General features: G+C 33.0%; 1 protein-coding gene across 49 annotated transcripts in view; it reads left to right on the plus strand.

The window, feature by feature from the left end:
* Positions 1-20,842, plus strand: part of RIMS2 (regulating synaptic membrane exocytosis 2) — a 729,498-nt gene that overhangs the window by 354,004 nt on the left and 354,652 nt on the right. For all 49 annotated transcript variants that reach the window (XM_063816523.1, XM_063816526.1, XM_063816527.1 and 46 more), the window contains one exon: positions 7,611-8,536. In XM_063816523.1, the coding sequence (XP_063672593.1) occupies positions 7,611-8,536 (926 nt within the window). The remainder of the gene's footprint in view (positions 1-7,610; positions 8,537-20,842) is intronic.

Here is a 20,842-nt window from a genome sequence, read left to right on the forward strand (position 1 = left end):
TTTGGCTATTGAGGCTCTTTTTTTTTGTTCTATATGAACGTTAGGATTTTTTTTTAATTCTGTGAAAAAAAGGATGCTGATACTTTAATAGGAATTGTGTTGAGTCTGTAGATTGCTTTGAGCAGTATGATCATTTTAATGATATTGATTCTTCCAATCCATGAGCATGGGATGTTTATCCATTTGTTTGTGTCATCTATGATTACTTTCATTAATGTTTTGTAGTTCTACTTGTAGAGATCTTTCACCTCTGATATGGTTAGGCTTTGTGTCCCCACCAAAATCTCATCTTGAATTGTAATTCCCTGGTGTTTAGGGAGAGACCTGTTGAGACGTGATTTGATTTATGGCGGTGGTTTCTCCTATGCTGTTCTCTTGGTAGTGAGTGAATTCTCACGATATCTGATGGTTTTATAAATGGTAGTTTTTCCTGTACTGACACACACTCACTCTTGCATGCTGCCATGTAAGACATGTCTTTTCTTCTCCTTCTGCCGTGATTGTAAGTTTCCTGAGGCCTCCACAGCCATGCAGAACTGTGAGTCAATTAAGCCTCTTTCCTTTTTAAATTACCCAGTCTTAGGTATTTCTTTATAGCAGTGTGAGAACAGACTAAAGCAACCTCCTTGGTTAAGTATATTCCTAGGTATTTTATGTGTGGTGAATCACATGTATTGACTTGTGTATGTTGAATCATCCTTTCATGCCTGGAATGGAACCTACTTGATTGTGGTGAGTTATCTTCCTGATATGCTATTAAGTTTGGTTTGCTAGTATTTGTTGAGGATTTTTGCATCTCAGTTCATCGGAGATATTGATCTCTATCTCTTTCTTTTTGTTGTGTCCTTTCCTGGCTCTGATATCAGAGTGATACTGGCTTCATAGCGTGAGTCAGGTAGGATTCCGTCCTTCTTAATCTTTTGATGGTTTCAGTAGTATTGGTACCAGATCTTCTTTGAATGTTTAGTAGATTTCACGTGTGAATTCACCTGGTCTTGAGCTTTTTGTTTGTTTGTTTGAAAATTTTTTTATTGCTGATTCAATCTCACTACTCATTATTGATCCCCTGAGGGGATCATCAATTGTGCACGATTTTCTAGAGGTTTGAGTATCTAAGAACCTTTGTCTTTTAAATACGAGTTGAAAATATTGTCATGAATAAAATAAAAATTAATTTAACTAGCATCTGATTCATAGAATCTTTTTGTTGTTTTGTATTTTAAGATCCAATTGTAATCTTAACTGGATAATAAGATTACAATTATTCTCATGAAAACCTTTTAGATCCCAATTTGGGTCCTCAAAAATTTGAATGCATGGGAAGTAGTTACAAAAGCAATAAACAAAAGAAAACATGTTAAGAGTAAAGAGTTAAAAATGAGGAAAATAGTCCTGAAAGGAGAATAAACACTCTAAAGAGAAAGGGAGAAGGAAATTGGAGCCCTAGAAAGATCAGTAGAGAGTGAAGGGAAAGCACTAGTGGTATTAAAGGTGATACAAATGAAAGTCTGGGGTAGATGAATAAGAGGAGCTAGAAACAAGATGATTGATAGAGAAAGGCATTGGCACCAGAGTGTGCATTACAGTTGGAGGAACACCACCAAGAGAACTCACTGAGGGGGTAAAAGTGAATGGAAGGAAAAGTAAAGAGGAAGAAGGATTGCTATTAACTGCAATGTTTCTGAAATTTTCTTGACTTAAGAATAAAAATAAGCTGTGGGCAAATGGATTTTTTTTTCAGTTTGGTATGAACTGTGGGGTCTGTATGGTTGAAATTACTGGTTTTACATTCCTATGAAAATGAATTATTTTGAATTTTTATTGCCTTTCTCTTTGAATAATCTACCAGTCTTTATTAGAAATCTGAGAGGTAAAAAAATCACATTCTCTGTCCACATCTTCCCCCCAATCTTTTCAAGACCTACATTTAATTCTAAAATAAAATGATAGAGGTGAATACCTATACAAATAGTGGAATGGTACTACCATATATTCCTAGACCGTCATTTAAACTTGCTGTTTGTGAGATCTAAAAACAGCACAGCACTTTTTAATCTTTTTCTACTCGTCTAACACTGGCCTTTTCTTAGTTTTATATAAAAGTATTTGGAAACATTTAAATATAACTTTCAGAGTAGTAATATTAGTATCCAGATAACTGGCTTTTGCTAGGAAGGAATTTGTGTGGCCTTATTAAAATTCTTTTTAATTTTTTTAAAATCACTGAATGAGCATTGAGATGTTAATTGATAAATTAAAATGAGCAAAATTTGATTTAAACTTAGTGTCTAACCAACTTCTTAGTTAATGGAGCACATTACTTTTTATTAAATTTGTACAAAAACTGCTGCTTCTTGAACCTTTGGGGAAACATTGCCTTTTTACTGAAGATTAAGAAACTTGTTAGTGAATAATTGAAAAGAAGTTACAGAATAGGCCTGTTAAACTATTACTATACATTTTATGGTGAAAGCTTAAGCAGCACAATTATCAATAACAAGCACATAGAATTGTTATTTTAGAAATACTGCAATTCATATAGGAGAAGGTGATTTATAAATTTCTAAATCCACCAGTTTTAAGCGTAGTGCCCAGAAATGCCTTGGATGCAGCTTGCATTTGGTGTTCAGTATTGTGAGGCACTAATCAGCTAAGTACCATAATCCTCCTTACAGGGTACATTCTTACTTGACCTGGAGCTATATACAGCCACATAGTAACAGCATTAAAGAATAACCTTTTTCTTAACAGGCCCATCACTAGAGGATTCTATGACTCCATCCTTTGAATGAGTGTTGTTTTTGTGTAATTTTTTAGTAACTTAGTTTTGAAATAAAACGATTGTAAGCAAGTAGAGACTTTCAAATCATCTGATTAAGGATGGCTCCTATGATTTTGCCAGGGCTAGAAGGATTAAATGAAAGCACTGCCTGGCACACTGTTGATGTATTTTTGTCAACATGATGCTTCATGCTCGACAGATGTGCATTGGTTGAACAAAGGTAAAACAATAAAAATATATTAAATCTTAATTGTGATATGTAAAAATTTATATATTTTTGTTTTTTTATAAATAGAAATTGATTTATTCAAAGCTTTTTGTAGGAATTATAGAAACGGGCCTTTGTTTTCATGTTTTACAGGATTATATACTTCTGTTAAATCCTTGATTTAATGTGTTTTAACAACTTAAAATTTTCGAATTTGGTTGCAATGTTATGTTTAAACTGTATGGTTAGTTAGCATTGTGTAATTGTATTCATGAAGTATTACATTAGTTTATTTAGCAATATCCATGCTTTATAAAGATTTTTAAAAACAAGTAGGTATTTTTTCAGGTTATTGATTTTTCAAGAGTGATTTACATATTTTTATTTATAAAGTAACAATTTTTTAATGATCTCTACTAATAATGCTTATGAGTCAGGAATTTTCATATAGGTAGTACTTAATTTAATAATATAAAATTTGAATTTACAAAAATTAATAATCTTCAAATTTTGCACTGTATGTCCAGTGTTGTCATAATTTTTAAAAATTGCATATTTCTACAGTTGAGTTAAAATATGTAAATATTACAGTGTAGGTTTCCATGTAATTTTTCACTGTTTATAAATGTTTTCAAATGTTCATTAGACTATATGTTCAGAGATTTGATGATTCTTTTATCAATATGGTCAGTATTATAGGTGGTATTAGTAACACAAATCACTTAAGATGGTAAAGCCTGTAAATATTAAAATGGAAGTTATGGTAAAAACATGATGAATTAATTTATGGCATGTAAACCCTGGATGCCTTTGGGAAATCTAGAAGTGATTTTAATTGGGAAAGAAGCTTCTTTGGAGTTTTCCCATCAGTCAGTATGCTTTTTGGACATAGAATTTAAGGAGTCTAATTGGTAGGATTTCCTACGCAAACTATTTTGCATAGTTAGAATAACATTTATAATGGAGCATCAGATGTGTTATACAAGCTAGAATATTTAGAAATAGATTGAATAGTCCACATGACAAACAATTGTAAGCAGGGAATAGAAATGATACTTACTACAGTAGATTTAGGATGTTTAAAATGTGGTTTTCTATAAACTGGTTCTAATTAAGGACAGAATACTATGGCAAAAGAGAAAACAATTCTAACAACACAGGTGGCAATAAAGAGAAGTGAATCGATATTAGGTAAATATAAAGTGAATATAAATATATACTGATATTATAACAGAAATAAGGATAATAGAATGCGTAGGAGTAAAGATTAAGGCACTATATGATGCCACAAATACATTTATACTAAAGAAAGGCGTAATTTTGGATTCTGCCTCTTAATTTCTCAGGGTCTTTGAAGGATTAAGTGAAATGTAAAATCCTAGACCAATTGTTCCTTTTCCTTTGTATTATAACAGATGAATTAAATACTGCTAAATGCCTTATGGTTCTGTAGAGAAATGTACAAATTATCAATGATATTGCTTTATCTATTAAATATTTTCCACCTGATGATAATAAATGCTAAGGCTTGTTTATAAAGGCCAATAGCAAAGATATACAGTAGAAACACATTACTTGAATTTACACTGATTTTATTTAGTTCCTGAAAGGAATATAGTATCTATGAAATATAGAAGTTTAAAATTTAAAGGACAGTATATATGAAGTAATTCATAATATAGTTGGTAAAAATTGTTTGATAGAATATTTATTATTTTGAAATAATTGATTGCAGGTTCTTCATTGTTTGATACATGTATTGTTAGAATGAAATCTTGCCTTGTTTCTCGCATAGTGTTAACGTACTGTAAGGTACTATACCTTAAAGGGTATTCTTGAAAACCTAAGTCTTTGTAACAGTGACAGTAGTCATCCCAATTTCCGATTATAACCACTGTTCCATTTTTATAGTGGTTATAATCTTAAATCCAGTACAAATCGACATCTACAGTATGATTCACATATTTCTGGCAAATTTGATAATCTCTAGAACAATGTGATTGCTGGATTTAACATTGAATTCAATTTTCCTAAGGTATGATTTTTAAAAAGTACTTAGATGGCTTGCTAGTGACTAATTATTAATAGCCTTTCTCTTGGAACTGAATTCCATAATAGGAAGTAAATATTCTTATTTATCTGTAAGATAAAATATAATCCCCTGTTATAAAGACTCATTGTATTCACTTTATACTCTACTTACTTTCAAAAATTCATGTTAATTCCTTAAGATAGGAATGAAATATTCCTTTTTTTAACTTCTATCCTAAAATACTCAGTTTAACATTAAATGTATTATGGGAAATCTTTAATGCATTAAGCTTTCATGTAGGCTTATTAACTTGATGAAGTTGTGGTATCAATATTGTAAAATCATAGTACCTAAGAAATGGAAGATGGTTTTAGAATCATTCACCCTCTTAAGAACAAGGAAGGTGTCTTAATCATTTCTGCATTCCTAATTTATAAGATAGTGTGTGGCATTTATTTCTTAACCTAATATATGTTTGTTAAAGTAATATATAAGTTAACATGTAAAATCTATGCCTCTCAATTTAAAGCACAAACTCCTAAGGATTTAATGGTTATATAGTTCGAAATAACTGGCTAATTACAAAAGTATGACTAAGAACTGTAGATTCCTTAAATCTAGTGTTCTCTTCATGATAGACTACTATCATGCTAGAGTTTTTTTTAGTCAAATGTATAAAAGTAATGACAAAAGTAAAATGAATGATGCACAGTGCACACACACATATACACAGATACATAGGGTGTTGGGTACTATAAATTTTTTTAAATGTTTTGTTTTGATTGTAAATTTTAAACTGTAGGAATCTATGGTTTTATGTAACAATTGTAATCTAAAAGATTTGTAATTAAGTCCTAAGTGTTTCATATATAAATGTAAATGCTAAAAAATATCACATCCACTTTCTTAATTATAAAACATTTAAGGGATAGACTAATTTTTTCACTTTCTACAGTACTTATTCCTTTATAGTTCCAGGTTAGAGTTTATCCTGGCTTTGTACTTACATGAGATTTGAAAGGTAGAGGATATACAGAAGCCATTATTGTCAAGCATTAGTTGTTGGCTAGCAGATGGGCAGATATAAAAGTCTTAGTGGCTCCTGGGCAAACTCCTGTTAATTGGCCACCCTGATGCTGTAGGTGGTTCAGGTAATTGCTGGCAGATTTCCATAGACTCCTGACATTCACAGTAGCTTTCTAATGTCCATTTTGAGAACCCTTGTCTTTGCATCTTCAGGCTAAGATCATCAGCATTAACTTTCTTGGCCTTTATTCCTGTAGCCCATTCAACTGTTATGTAGCTTCTGGTTCCTGAATTAAAACCCTTCCTACCTGGAAAACCTAGACTAACTTCTGTTTTCGTTAGTGAACCTAATTGGTAGATTGGCAGACTGTGTTCCAAATATGAGGGGAAAAGGGATTCTGTGACCCGGGGGAGATATTAGAGAAGAGTGCTGATTTTGCCAGGTTGGGTCATTCTACTGTATCCTTTATCTGCTCTTGCTTTTGGGCTAAGAAACCATTGACTAAGAAATTCACAACTGAACTGTTGAATCTTAGTCATCTTTAACTTCAGCTGACTTCACTCTTTCATTATCTCCTGTTCATGTCCTGGCAAAATCCCCATAATAGTTTTCTAAACCTTTTCTGTTATCTTCAGGATTCTAATCCTATTGCTTTTCATGATTAATAGTTGATATTATCTAAGTTTATTCCAGAGAAAAGGTTAGTGTGAATATTTTGTTAACAGGGTATCATGTGTGATTGCAAGGTTCACTAGGTTTTACCAGTGTTAGAAGGGTAAGTTGAGAAGGTAATAAGCAGTTTCTTCCTCTGAGACTATAAGGAAATATGAGGGGTCAGATGTGGAGACTTAGTAGAATAATATCACCAAGTTGTTCTTAATCTAAATGAAGATGGAATAAAAATAGCAGTTTTTTCTGATTTCTAGGATTTTTGTAATGAATAAATCATTATTATTTGTCTATTTTTATTGCTTATCTCAAGTTAGATCAATAAAAAACGGTTGGAGACATGATGATAAAATGAAAATTTAGGTGAACCAATACTAGGAATGATCTAGAAGATGATGAATGAAAAATGACTTTTAAGAGCCAGCACTTAATTTTAGTCAGAAAGTATTCAACTCTTGAGCCAAATCAGTTTGGCTTCATTACATTTTCAGGTAACTTTCATATCAGCATGTTAGGTATAGAGAAGATGGAGGAAATATTTTTCTAAGCTGCTGAATAATAGTTGGTGGGTAGTGGAAGTGTACGTAGCAAACCAAGCAAGGAAATTAGAATAAATGCTAGTTTATAGCAGTGGAATATCATATTATCTAATTTTCAAGCATAAGCATATTCCAGATATAGTGTTGCAGGCACTTAATAACCACAACAAAGTACTTATTTGAACTGAATATAATGAATACTACTAAAACTATTGTTACACTATGCCTTTAAAATGAAATTTTAAAAAGGCAAAAGGACTACTTAGTTATCCATCAACCTGCCAGCAAATCAATGAAATGTAAAATTGATAAACTTTTGCTCTTCTCATTGTTCTTTTCCTTTGGTTACTTAGGAAAAGAAGCCCATCTGTGTCCAGAGATCAGAATAGAAGATACGACCAAAGGGAAGAAAGAGAGGAATATTCACAGTATGCTACTTCGGATACCGCAATGCCTAGATCTCCATCAGATTATGCTGATAGGCGATCTCAACATGAACCTCAGTTTTATGAAGACTCTGATCATTTAAGTTATAGGGACTCCAACAGGAGAAGTCATAGGCATTCCAAAGAATATATTGTAGATGATGAGGATGTGGAAAGCAGAGATGAATACGAAAGGCAAAGGAGAGAGGAAGAGTACCAGTCACGCTACCGAAGTGATCCGAATTTGGCCCGTTATCCAGTAAAGCCACAACCCTATGAAGAACAAATGCGGATCCATGCTGAAGTGTCCCGAGCACGGCATGAGAGAAGGCATAGTGATGTTTCTTTGGCAAATGCTGATCTGGAAGATTCCAGGATTTCTATGCTAAGGATGGATCGACCATCAAGGCAAAGATCTATATCAGAACGTAGAGCTGCCATGGAAAATCAGCGATCTTATTCAATGGAAAGAACTCGAGAGGCTCAGGGACCAAGTTCTTATGCACAAAGGACCACAAACCATAGTCCTCCTACCCCCAGGAGGAGTCCACTACCCATAGATAGACCAGACTTGAGGCGTACTGACTCACTACGGAAACAGCACCACTTAGATCCTAGCTCTGCTGTAAGAAAAACAAAACGGGAAAAAATGGAAACGATGTTAAGGAATGATTCTCTCAGTTCAGACCAGTCAGAGTCAGTGAGACCTCCACCACCAAAGCCTCATAAATCAAAGAAAGGCGGTAAAATGCGCCAGGTTTCGTTGAGCAGTTCAGAGGAGGAATTGGCTTCCACGCCTGAATATACAAGTTGTGATGATGTTGAGATTGAAAGTGAGAGTGTAAGTGAAAAAGGTAAGCTTTCTAATCATACATTTTGCTGTAATTGATTAGATAAGCGTTTTTTTAATAGATTGCATTTCTGAGTGAAAATTTAATAGGTATTACTAGTAGCTTTATTTTAAAAGTCTTTTAATGGCATCGAACGTGTGAAGAAAATTTCGTGTTATAAAAAGTATCTTCTGTTGTTCATGTATAAGAACGACAGAATGATGTTCTATTGATTTTTAAAAATTGCCTTCTTGCTTTGTTTCTGAAAGTTTTCTTGTATCATTTGACAGCATATTTCAAAAATATCCATTAACTGTAGTTTTTAAAATAACATTTATTTTTTGTCTCCTTATAAAAGTAACAATATATTCACTATAAAACATCTGAAAAAGTCCTCAAAGCATAAAGAATGAAATGCAAGTTATCCATATTTCTTCCCCCAGATATAACCATTGTTAACCTTTTATTGTATTTTCTTTCTTTTTTTTCCTATGCATGTATGGTTTATAGATTTATAAAATTGATATCATGCTATATATAATTTTGTATACTGATGCTTTCAATTGTTATCACATCATAAGTGATTTTTTTCAAGCCATTAGATGTTCTTTAGTAATACGTTTTAAATAGCTACACTAATATTCTATCATAAGATTATACCACAAACTAAATATTTCTTTATTTGGGGCATTGCCGTGGCTTCCATTTGCCAATGTAAAAATTATAATGGTTATCTTTATACATACTTTTTGCGTACATCTCTTGAGTATTTCAAAAATATATATTTGTACTTTGGATTATTTTAAGCTTTAATTCAGATTACCAAATTGCTTTCCAAAAAGGTTGTAACATGCTTTACTCTTGTCAAATGTACTTGAGTTTTCAGTCTCAATTCACCAAATCTTTGCCAATTGAATAGCCACAAAAATGCTCTCTTTGTCATTTTAATTTGAATTTGATTGTAAAGTTGAATGTTTTATATGTTTATCTGCATTTGATATCTTCTGTGAATTATCTGTTCATTCCTTTAATTCCTTCTGCCCATCTTTTTCTGGGTATTAGTTTTTCTATTATTGATTTATAAGCACTTTTTATATAGTTAGGATTTTACCCCATTTAACTATTATTTGCCAAATACATTTCTCATTTTAATGTTTATCTAGTATTTTAATTTGTTTATTTTAAACTGTTGAATTTAATGTATCTAAACCTTTGTATTTGGTGATTTTTTTCCATTATTTTCATCTTTAAAAGCTCTTTATTCGCTTCCAAATCAATTAAGTATTTAACTGTATATTATCTCATTTTTAAATTATTTTTAACCATTAACTTTTTTAACATTCTTGTATTTATTTTGGTGTATGACAAAAATATACCAGATGGATGAGTATCATACCAACCTCCTACCCCCAATTTCCTTATACTATTTGATGAATAGTCCATTTTTTGTTTATCGAATCAACAGGAATCACTAAGGGAATTCAAGAAAGGAGCTAGGTATGAAATGATTATGGAATCATTTTATACTGTACCAAAATAATTAGTTAGAACACATTAATTGTTTCCATTCTGAATTAAAAATAAAAAATGTGATATAAAAATAACTAACAAGAAATGAGGGGCCCACAGGAAGAGCCATAAAATTTTACTGAGTAACATAAGGAAGATGTGAGTAGCGGTTCATTTCATGTTCCTAATTAGGAAGGCTAAGTAGTATAAAGATGCAAGCTCTTTGCAGATAATCTCTTGGAGTTAATAACATTCTAGACATAATACCAGTTGGACCCTTGAAGTATTTTATTTCTAAAGTTAATCTGGAAGAAACAACACTTGTAAGAATAATTAAGAGTAGTGAGGGAGAACTCACTTGACCAGATAGTATAAAATGACAATAATTGAAAATGTGATACTGATAGAAAATTTGGACATATCGGTGAAATTCTAATATAATATATTAAAACTAATAAATGATAAAATATAAAATGCACAACAATCCAAGGGGAGAGAGATAAACTATTCAACAAATAGGGTTGGGGAAATGCATATGAAGTTTTAAAAAATCACATTAGGGATATTTCATATTTGTTGCATTCAAATGATAAATACTAAGAAAAACTTGCTTATTAAAATATAGTTATCTATAAAGAGCAACTATCGATCTTAATTAATTTTTTTATGGAGTATATAGAGATTTTATTTTCCCTAAGCTGTAGTACTTCCTTAAGTATATTTAATAATCTTTAGTTTGGTCATTTTTCACATTTGCCAGAGTATATCATGATACTAAAAAATAAGAAAAAGGATAGTTTTGTTATCTTTGGTGGTTTGGTTTAGATTCTATCTGGTAGGTATTTCTATTATCCTTTGCTAAAGTAATGCCTTCACTTGTACCACATAAAAATGTAAAAAACTCAGAAATGTATCAATTCAGTGCTTGAAAGCTTTTTTATATGTGATATCTTTATTTTAGTATTCCGAAGTATCCACTTATAAAAGTCTCATATAAGTAAAAAGGTATATATGAGTTAAATTAAAATCCTATTTGAAACAAATTAGCAAAACTAAAACATTTATCAAATATAGAAAAAAATGGCTTTCACTTTTTTTTATTCCAAAACTTGAACTTCTAATAGACGCTCTTGAAGACAGGCCTCTTTCTCATTTATTTAATCATTTGTTTCACAGAGGACAGTTTCTGCCAACATGTATTTGGCAGAAAACTACACTTTAATTTGAATTTGGAAGAATAAACTTGAATGAAGTAATCTTTTTTCTGTTTGATATTTCCCCCAATAATTGAATTCAGTGAGGATAAATTGTAGCTGTTGAGACACTGGGGTATTATGGGAAAGAGATTGAGTTATGTCTTGACTTTTCATCATTAAAGTAGCATTTTTTTATTATTTGTGGAAAATTGGCAATTTGATTTGGGAATAAATTACCTTTAGAAGTATCTAACATTGTGATTCATCTTTGATAGTTAACTAATGTTAGAAAATTCTTCCTAATAGTTAAAGAAATTTTGTTAGTGAATTTTAAACATGTTTTTCTGTATTTTTATATGGAGAGACATCATTCTGAGAACAAACCAACTTTTAAAAAATAATCATCACTTTTCTTTATTATCCCTACACTAAATAACTCCAAAGAATGTGTTTTACAACTCAGATATCTTTCTCCTTGTCTTTACTTTTCTGTTTTTTTTCAATTTTGTGCATAATCTTTCAAAAATATGCAAGGCAAATTTGCATCAAGTTATCTAATTTTAAAATGTTAACCAACACTTTATAAATAGCACCAGGGAACATTATCATTGCAGAATAATTTTTTTTCGAGGTCCTAGTACATCATAGCTTCTACTACGTAGCAGAATCTTTCCTGGTCTATAAATAATAAAATTCCTTGGAAATTGGTAGCAAGTTTATAATTTACTCTACCTAATTTTTTTTTCTCTGCTGTCCTTTTGGATATTCTGTTTCTTTTCTTCTTCTATCTTTAGCCTTATTGGTGTGTTAGTGACTTTGGCTCGTCTCTTACTTGTCACTTCGGATGGATTTCATTATTTTAAATATACAGAGTTTCACTCAAATTTATAATAGATGTCATTTCATTCAGTATGTTCTGTTAAATGATGCTGCTAATTACAATGACTGGGCCATTGTTTGTGTAACAAAAACAGAGAGGTTTCATGGGAAGAGTATCAGTTTTGGAGTAAAAGAGGATGATCAAACCCTGGTTCTGTCCTTCACTATGTGATTTTGTTCTACCTTTTTAACCACTCTAGGTCTGTTTCTTTACCTATAAATCTGTAAATCAGGATAATAGTATCTTTATTGTTCAGTCATTGTAAGGATCAAATGAGACTGTGTATACACAATACTCATCATACGGTATTCAAATCATTTTTGGATTACTTAATGTTCTGTGATAGTTAAGACTTCTATAGGACAACTCTCAAGAGCTTTGAATGAAAGTATAATTGTGGTCATACGGATGTGGTCATTTGTGTTGGTTTCACCTCTTCCAAGATCTGTCCTAAACTGAATGAAGCTTGTTTTCAGGGTGGAAAGAATATGCTTAACTTGTTGAGATGTAATTTTGAGATGTAATTCAGTGTCTCACTGAATACTGAACACCTATTTACTCATTTTTCTGCCAAGAACTCTTTCAGTGCCTATAATTTGCAAGGTGTTGGACTGGATCCAGTGGAAAATGTAGAAATGATTTACACATTTTTTCTATTCTGGAAATTGAAAATCTAAAATAACTAGCAATATAAGGCAATTGTACTAAACAGGTACCGTAGGACTTCAGAGGAAAGAAGCATTAGTTGTATTTACTGATTTTTGCGCACTCTGTATGTCTTGTAACACTTTTCTTTTACTCAGTGTGATATAGTTTGCTTTTTATAACACTAAATTGATCGCTTTCCCATACTTTCTGTTCGGTTAGGAAATTGCAAATTGATTTTTTTTCTTTTTCGTTTTTTGTGTGTGTGTTTGTTTTTTGCCTTTGGGCTATAGAAGGAGGTAAGTCTTAGATTGCTAATGTCATAGTATTTCTGAATTTAAATATTTTGAACATTCTTCTCAAAGTTTAAAATATATTTTTTTATAGCCTTAAAAAGTAATATTGGATTTGTAATTTGATCTATTATTTTCTTATTGAGTAGTCTATAGCAGGTTTCTCAACCTCAGCACTATTAACATTTGAGGCTGGATAATTGTTGTGTTGCACTATCTCATGCTTTGTAAGGTATTTAACAGCATCCCTGGCCTCTACCTACTAGATGCCAGTAGCACCCCTAATCACAGTTGTGACAGCCAGAAATATCCCCAGACATTACAAAATATCTCTTGTGGGGCAAAGTTCACCATCTCCAACTCTCGTCCTCATCCTTATCCACTTCATTGGGTCTCCTCCCCACTTCACTTTCAGAACCAATTGAGAGGATCATAACCATCATTTTTTAAAAAAGAGTAGACTAGAATAGAGTAGAAAATATCAAAGTCAAGTTCACAGAGTAAGGATAATTGTGTTTGGTAAATTTTTGTTTTGTTATAATGTAAAATATATATTTCTTTCTGTAGATTATGGCCAAAAATGTTTTAAAGTTACTCACTTATATTAGAATTTTGTGACTTACTTGATGCTCGTGTTTCACGTTTAGACCCAGAGAAAGGTCTAGAAATTGGTTTCAGTGGTGAATTAATATCTTGTATAATAGATTCTGAACTTTTCATTAGATATATTTTAATCTTAATATTATAATCCAGTGAAATTTTTCACTTTAATTAAATAGCCATGTTGTCAACCATTTGCCCAACTGCACAAAAGATGCCCCATTTGATCTTCTTTAAGCTGAGGTCTGTTGTGGAGAGTTTTAGTTTCTTCTGTGTCTCATGGCCTAATCTGACTATTTTTACCTGGTAGTTGCAGGCCTTTTTTTGTTTCTGTATAAAATTTTGTGTAAAAAGTGGCCTAGCAAATGTAAGAATACATGTGTTTAGTTTTCTAGCTATAAATTATGAAATGTTTGAATCAATTCTTACAGTTTTGAAATTAGCACAACACACTTTTACTTACTTTGTAAGATGAGAGGGTGAATGGAAATGGTGGTGGATTAATTTGGAGAGAAGACCTAGCATAGGAGGAAGGAAAAATAGACTACACCTTTCAGATAGAAGCATTATCCTTTAAGCTTTTAAAACAAACCCAAAAGATGTCGGCTTTGTATTTATCTGAGTTTAGATGTTGTAAGTATCATTAGTGAAATTTACTGACTTACATAATCTCATAATTTTTTATAATTTTTAAGTAATGAATTTACTATATGTTTGTAAAGAAGATAGGCTGTTGAAGACAATATACATTAGCAGTGTGAGGAAAATATTAATTTGTGGTATTTCAGACCAATTAAACATCTAAGGAATTCTAAACCAATTGGACTCAAAAATTTTTAGGACAAATTCTAATAATAAGAATATGTTAAAAATTCTTAGATAGCTAGATAACAATTTTTTTTTTTTAATTTGAGACAGGGTCTCACTCTGTTATCCAGGCTGGAGTGCAGTGGCTAATCATAGCTCACTGCAGTCTTGACCTCTTGGGCTCAAGAAATCCTTCTGTCTCAGCTCGCCAAGTAGCTGGGACCACAGGCTTTCACCACCGAGCCCAGCTAATTTTTTTATTTTTATTAGAGATGAGGTCTTACTATGTTGCGCAGGATGGTCTTGAACACCTGGGCTCCAGCAATCCTCCTGCCTCAGCCTCCCAAAGTGCTGGGATTACAGTTGTGAGCCACCACTCCTGACTTGTAATAAAATTTACTAAGACTTTCACAAGTAAAAGTTTTTAAAAGTCAAAGATTGATTATTCTCTTATGTATTCACTCCACCTATCGGTAAAATAATCTTATGCTAAATAATTATTCCAATTTTAATGTGAGTCTTAGGACTTTACCCTTGAATAAAAAGGACTCAATCACATTGATGTTACATGGATATAATAAATTCCTTTGTTGCTATATTAGGCATCATTATAACTCCTGACCTCAGGTAATTGGCCTGCCTTGGCCTCCTAAAGTGCTGGGATTATAGCCATGAGCCACTGCACCTGGCCCAAATTTTAATTGAAAGTGAAGGCTGTTATGTTGGATTGGAATTCAGTAGAGGATGCCTAGATTTTAATATTTAGTAAAGCTTTAAACATTTGATGATTAAATTTGTTCAATGGATAGAAAAATGTATACTTTTGTGGAGGATATATTATTATTATATTATTATTATTAATTGATGAGAGACATAAAAGAGCAAATGTCCTAATGGTATTACAAATGGTGTATAGGGCATTTATAATTGACCTGAAAAAGCATTGAAATAGCAGATAAGTTGGGTTTAAGACTAATTCAATATTTCAAGAGGGATAGAGTAGATTCATTCATTCATTTATTCATTATTTCTTTCAGCTAAAATATATCAAATGTCAATAATATGTAATACTAGAGTATGAAACATGAAATAAGATAGCATTTTTTCTTGCTCTAGAATTCCAGCTTTGGGGTACAGGGGTAAAATCTTGGACTGTAAATTTAACTGCATATATGGTAGTTGATTCATCCTAGAAAATTGTATCTGGGGTAGGCTTTTATTTTTGTTAGCTTGTGCTAGAAATATTACACAAGTGAAAGGATTTTAGAGTTAGTTTAGCAGCAAAACAACTTGACTTCTTATTTAAGCCTCAACCTTTTGGGTATACAATGTACTTTTACTGCATGTGGGAGATTATCCATTTATTAGGAAGTGTCACTTGAGAAAATGATCAAATAATGCAGTTTAGATCAGGGATAGATAAACTATGGTTTGTGGGCACAATTCAGCCCATCACTTTTCTGTATATCTCTTGTTTTTGAACTTGGAATGTTTTTTACATTTTTGAATGGTTAAAAAAACTTAAATATTTTGTGATATGAAAATCACATGAAATTTAAATTTTAGTTTATGTAAACTAAATTTTATTTAAACACAGCCAACCCAGCCATTTATGTATTGCCTATCGGTTCTTTCATTGATACTTTTTTTATGACAGAGTTGAGTAGTTGAGACAGATTACATGTTGTGCTCTCATTGCTTTGCAGTGCTGCTCAGCAACTACAAATTACAGTGACTTGTTTGTAACTCCACAGTGTTTTGAGTAGCATGCACACAGCCATGCTGTGTCATTTCATTAATTTTTTATTAACTGTGCGCACATTATGTCATGTCAAGAAAGGATAACGAAAGCGGACTTTGAATGTTACAGCTTTAAGGCACCATGGAATGTGGATCACATGTTACCAGATTAAACACCCATCACGGTATTATCAACTCACGGGAAAGCAAAGTCCAGAAAAATTTGAAAATTTAAGTCACCAGATTTGGTGACTTTTCTTAATGAACTTAACCCAAAATTGTGAGACAAAAAAATAACTATTTTAAGAGAAACTTATACTGTGGTAAAGTTATTTCAACAATTAATGTTTGAATCTTAACTAATGTCAAGCTGTTTTATATACTTTACTTGGTGTCAAAAGTTAAAACAAAATAGCAAGATCTCTGTCCCTGCAGAATTTTGCAGTAGAAATATCTTCTAAGGTCAAAGTACAGTTCCAGCAATGTTTCTCAGACTTCAATGTGAATACAAAGAAACCTCCGTATTTCAAAATTTGTTTAATTGTGCAGTTGAGGACCTTCAACTAGAAATGACTAATCTGCAGTATAATAACATGCCAAGCTTTTAGTAGAAGAATCTAGTAAAAACCTAGAAATGTATTAAAAGGGATAAATATGCATAATTAGATTATATGTTTATCAATTGATATCAGCGTTTGGCAGTACCTATCTGTATGAAAAGAAAATTTTTGAAGATCAAATACCTCTTAATACAGATCAGTGGTAGCAGATGAAATTTCGATGATAGGAAACACTAACATTGAACCCTAATTAAGTGAAATGTTATCCCCAAAATGTATAGGTCTATATTTCAAAAATTATAGTCAATTATTATTTTATATTTTAAGTTTCATCAATAAAAATTGTGGAAGTTTGTCTTCATTGTTTTTACTTAAGACCTACATAATAGCTTCAATTTTGCTCTTTTGCTTCTAAAATATTTGCTATCTGGCTCTTTAGAGAAAAAGTTTGCCAATCCCTGGATTACAGTACAGTATGCATTGTTCATTTTCGATAAAGTTATCTTGAGATCAGTTGATATTTTCTAAAAATGAGAAAATAATCATTAATACTTTTTTAACTTTGAAAAACTAAAAAAATTAAGTTTTAAAAATTAAATATTGTTATAATTATGCTTATAATTTTTCTGCTGGACATTTATTTTCTTCAGAATTTAAATTACTTTGCTTCACTTTTTAAGCAATACAATTTATTATAGGAAATAAAATTATGTGTACTTACTGAGTTCTTATTTTCCTGTAATTCCTTGACAAGGTTTTTTTTTTTTCATTTTTGAATATATTTTTAATAGCTGCTTTAAAATCTTTGTCTGCTAAATCCAACCTCTGTTCCACTGAGAGTCCGTATCTTAGCTCAGGCTACTATACCAAATTACCATAGACTGGATAGCTTAAAAAGCAGATGTTTATTTTTTACAGTTCTGGAGGTTGGGAAGTTTGAGATTAAGGTGCTGGCAGATTCAGTGTCTAGTGGGGGCCCTCTTTCCAAGTTGCAAATAGCTCTTTTTGCTGTATCCTTACATGATGTGGGAGAGATAATCTCTCTTGTGTTTCTTCTTATAAAGGTACTAATTCCATCATGAAGACTCCACTCTCATGACTTCCCAAAAGCTTCACCTCAAAAACTATTATATTGGGGATTAAGGCTTCAACACATGAATTTGGCAGGAGGGGCATGCAGACATTTAGTCCGTAGCAGTCAGTTTCTTTGAATGATTTTTTTCCTAGTTATGAGTAATGTTTCCCTATTTCTTTGAATGTCTTATAATTTTTGGTTGAAAATTGGGCATTTTAAGTGATGATCATGTAATAACTCTGGATTCTTACAGATTTTCCTGAGGATTAAGTTTTCTTTTTTCTTTTCCTTTTTATAGTAACTTTCTTGGACTTAAAATGTAGAATTTGTCTCCCTGTGGTATGTGTCCCTCTGAAGTCTCTACTCTTTGGGTCATGATCCAAATTGTTAGCCAAAGATCTGGGTAGAAGTTGTGCTCAAATATCTTGAATTTGAAAGCCTCCACCTTATGCCATTTAATGTTTGTGTGGTATACAGACACATTTAAAGTTCAGCCAGTTCTCAAGTAACCCTTGGGTTTTACTTTCTACCGTGCTCTCTCAGGATCTCCCCTGTGTCTAAGAAGTGGTATAATTTCTTAGCCTGATATATGTGGAGAGTGTATTTAGCTTTTCTGAGGGTCTCTTATTTCCATGGTCTTCCTGTCAAATTTCTGACTGGTCTGCTTCACCCTTTGTTGGACCACGCCTTAGGCTAGAAAAATTGCTGGTTTTCTATTTCTTACTGGGTTTGCCTCTTTTAGCTGACAAAACCTTGGGTTTTCAGCTCCACCCCAAATCAAGTTTATGTCTTCTGGTAGCAAAAAAGCTGCTGGTTTTCCCAGCCATCCTCACGCTGATAGATTTATTGATCCTTTCAGTAGACCCGTCCTATGTATGTACTCTAGTAGAAGAAAGTTATGGAAGCAACCCTAGGTAAGAAGGTAACATATATCTGTTGTTATTATCTGAAGCTCTAGAAGTTTTTCTCAATTTGATATCTGCTTTTGTTTGGTTTCCACAGCCATACAATTATTGTGACCAATTTTTCAAGGCTTATACTTGATTTTTGTGAAGAGAAATAGTCAACACTTTGTGCCACTACCTAGAATTACCACCTTTTGCATGATTTTGTGAGTTTGGAATTCAGGCAAGGTTCAACTGTGTAGTTTTTCTTTTTCAAATGATGCTGTAGAGGTTAACACTGGTGGAATTTAGCTGGTGGTATGAGCTCATCTAGAGGGTCCAAAATGACTTCTTTTGCACATCTGGCACCTTAGCAGGGATGATTAGATGGGATTCTGAACCAGTGCACCTACTTTTGGTCTAACATAGCAGTTTCCCTATAAGGACTTCTTATATGATGGCTCAGGGCTCACAGAGATATAATTCTGAGACACCACTTATTCTGTCCTAGCTTTGGACTCATGTGGCATCACTCCTACAATATTCTATTTGGTATTAAAAAAAAGTCACAGAAAATACAAGGAGAGGGGTCCACAGAAGGGCGTGGATACTGGGAGACATGGTTTGTTCAAGGACCATCCAAAGAGCCCCGTTACCCAAAGGGCTTTAAAGCATGATACATACATCTTTTTTTCCCCTTATTCCCATGGATATTTTCACAAACCACTTCTCCAGACATCCTTTTCTTCAATCTTGTGAATTATTTTCCCTTGTTGGCCTATTAATTAGCCAAGCCATTTGCCCTGCCCTATGTGTTTGTATATATTCTTACTTCATGGCACCTTCTTTTTCTACACAAAGTGGATGGCCATCTGAAGCCCTGCCCTATTTTCTTCATTGCTTTCTTTCAGGGCCACTCTTGAATAGGGCTGTGGTACAGCACCAGTCTACTTTTGGCTTTCATACACATGCTGAGCTATCCCATCAGTGAACCAGGCATGATGTTTGTCCTCCTTTGTCAGGTAGCCATAAGTGGCCCCTCATGTGGCCATAGATGTGAGCTGAGGGAGAGATGCCAATACAATATTAGTAGTTGGCATGGAAGTCTGCGTTACCTTCATATGCATTTTACTCATGCCCTCTGGTCCTACTGATGCTCAAATATGGATCACTACATCTGTCTTATAATGAATCATTGTTTGGCTTGTCCAACCTTTCAGTTTGCAGACCTAGCAGACCCTAGCTTATGAGGGGCACTTCTAGCTGTTTGGTCATTGATGATTTATGACTAGATCTTTGCCCTCCACCAGGGCTAAGAGCATACCAAGAAGTAGTATATAGGTTTCCACTGCAGACTACATGGCCTTGTTCCAGAACAAGTGTGTACATTGTGATTCTCCTAGTGAGACTTGCCATAAATTGTATATGGCTTCTTTTCCCACCATAGATGCTTTTAATACCATATAGTCTGTTATATCATGTGGCCCAAGTGACAGGGTTGGACTTTATCTAAAGCGTCTTCCTGCTCTGGGTTCTATTTTGAGCTGGAAGCCTTCTGTATTCTTGGCAATTGAGTCCAATCAATATTGCATAGTGTGGAATATGCTGCCTTCAGAATCCAAAGAGATGACCTACCACGTGTTGTGCTTCCTTCTCATTGGTGGTAGGTACAAGAGGTAATAATTTGTCCTTTGTCTCAGAGGGGATGATCTGACCATTCCCATGACCACTAGGTCTCTAAAAATTTCTCTGGTGTTACAGGCCTCTGAATCTTTGTAGGATTTACCTTCTACCCTCTAAAGAGTATATGACTAAACAAGACTTCAAATATAATTACTACTTCTTTCTCACCATATAGTGGACCAATATGATGTCCTGTAGAATGTCCCTATGGTCTCAGTCTTTTTGGACTGTATTATGATAGAAGGCAGGAGAATTAGCATAACCCTGGAAAGAACTATCAGTATGTCCTTTTGTCCATCCCAGGGGTATGTGATAGTTCTGGTCCTTCTTGATAGGAATGGAAAAAAACATATTTACCAGTTCAGTGTCTGCATATCATGTACTTGGGGCAGTATTAATTATTTAGGGAAGATGCAACATCTGGCATGTTAACCTGAGATGGGGCTACTACTTGATTG

Source organism: Pan troglodytes, chromosome 7 (assembly GCF_028858775.2).
Source record: "Pan troglodytes isolate AG18354 chromosome 7, NHGRI_mPanTro3-v2.0_pri, whole genome shotgun sequence".
NCBI classification, from domain to species: domain Eukaryota; kingdom Metazoa; phylum Chordata; class Mammalia; order Primates; family Hominidae; genus Pan; species Pan troglodytes.